The sequence below is a fragment of the Rhagoletis pomonella genome, unplaced genomic scaffold, assembly GCF_013731165.1.
Source record: "Rhagoletis pomonella isolate Grant_MI unplaced genomic scaffold, Rhpom_1.0 Rhpom_scaffold_23763, whole genome shotgun sequence".
NCBI lineage: Eukaryota > Metazoa > Arthropoda > Insecta > Diptera > Tephritidae > Rhagoletis > Rhagoletis pomonella.
In genome coordinates, this window is record NW_023482259.1 from 1 (window position 1) to 1,842 (window position 1,842).

Sequence of the window (1,842 nt, forward strand, 5' to 3'; positions counted from 1 at the left end):
TATGTTCCAATTTTTGCTCCTTTGCTTGTAACTCCTCTAACGGTTTCACGCATGGATTTCGGCCGGTATTTGCTTTGAACATAGCACGATACTCATCGGGAGTCATAGTCATATTATGCATCCTCGACAAATGGTGCCTAAACCTAAAACAATTTTAATGATCATATATTATATCTTATATGTGTATACACATTTTAATTTACACTTCACGCTTTGCGCAACCATAATCACACATCGAACATCTATATGGCATTCCGGTGTGTTTGTAAGAGTGGATTTTCAATTGTTTTACGTTATTAAACTCTTTTCCACACTCTGCGCATTTTCGTTTGATGCCAGCGTGTTGCTGCAGATGATAATTGAGCTGTACTTTTATTTTGAACCGTCGGTCACACAAATGGCATTCGAATGGTTCTTCTCCAGTGTGAGAACGCATGTGCACTTTAAGATCACTTGAGCGTATGAATTTTTTTGTACATATATTGCATGGAAATTTACGCTCAAAATGCAATAGCTTATGGTGTTGGAGCAGAGTAGAACTTTTAAACCCATCATCGCAAATATCGCAGACAAATTTACGCTCTGATGTATGAACATTTTGAATGTGCTGCTTGAAATAGTCTCTATCAAATTTCTTGTGGCATATCGGACATTCCTTTGATTTGGGTTTCTTTGACAAATGAACCCGCTTTTCATGTAAATTAACAGAAGTTTCCGAATTGAATTCACGGGCTGACAAAAAAATGAACAGAAAATTTGTTTTTATTAAATATTTGCCCATCGGCTAATTAATATGTATGGATCGTTTATCAGTAAAGGCGTGGATTTCTATTATAATATGGTCCCCCCCCCCCCCCCCCCCCCGCAGCCGATAGGAAACTCGGACCATGTACATAAATTGTATTAACTTAAAAGCATGTGATCAATTGAGTTTTGCATGTAGGATTTGTTTTACGATAAAAACATAACAAGGTAAAACCATCGAGAAGCAGTCCGTTTTCAAGCATAGTTTTAAAATTCAAAACTCAAACTCACACACACATTCTAATTTTAAATCTCGAAACAACAATTGTGAAAAAATTTTGCCTAAGATACGAACATATTGTCGATTTGCACCCATCGGACTACCGGATGAAACGTATTTCTTATAAAACTTCATGTGAAAAGAAAACTTTTGAACATGGGTTGCCTAAAAAATGTCGGTCCAGGCTATGACTAAGTTAGGATGCAATAATTGCACCCATCTGATTGCCAAAAGAAATAGACACCAATCGAAAGGATACACAGTGCTTCCCCTTCCATATAAAATGTGGGCAAAAATCGAATTATGGACGAATTTAAATGAAAATTCGCTTATCAGTAAAATAGAGGACGCTAAATTCATAACTTTGGACCACGGTAACCGATTTCTATAATTCTATATATAATTTTTTAAAGGAAAGGTGATACCTCCGAGGTGATCCCATACTAATTTGGGTTAGATTCGGTCATTGGATCATGAAGAAATTAACGGTACCATTAATTTTTTTTTATGATACATAATTGAAGTCGGTTTTGTTTTTTTGCTTAAAAACTACATGTTTATTTTACTATTTTTAGTAATAGGTAAACTCGTTTCATTGATCAATATGTTCCAATTTTTGCTCCTTTGCTTGTAACTCCTCTAACGGTTTCACGCATGGATTTCGGCCGGTATTTGCTTTGAACATAGCACGATACTCATCGGGAGTCATAGTCATATTATGCATCCTCGACAAATGGTGCCTAAACCTAAAACAATTTTAATGATCATATATTATATCTTATATGTGTATACACATTTTAATTTACACTTCACGCTTT

The 1,842-nt window shown here is 35.4% G+C and overlaps 1 protein-coding gene across 1 annotated transcript; it reads right to left on the minus strand.

The window, feature by feature from the left end:
• Window positions 1-3: 3 nt before the first annotated feature.
• On the minus strand, window positions 4-837 carry LOC118732639 (zinc finger protein 239-like; the record flags this gene model as incomplete). The annotated part of the gene is made up of 2 exons (XM_036461770.1): window positions 204-837; window positions 4-143 (listed from the first exon to the last, which is right to left on the minus strand). Coding segments are annotated over exons 1-2 (718 nt in total), but the record flags the coding sequence as incomplete, so codon positions are not given.
• Window positions 838-1,842: the final 1,005 nt, after the last annotated feature.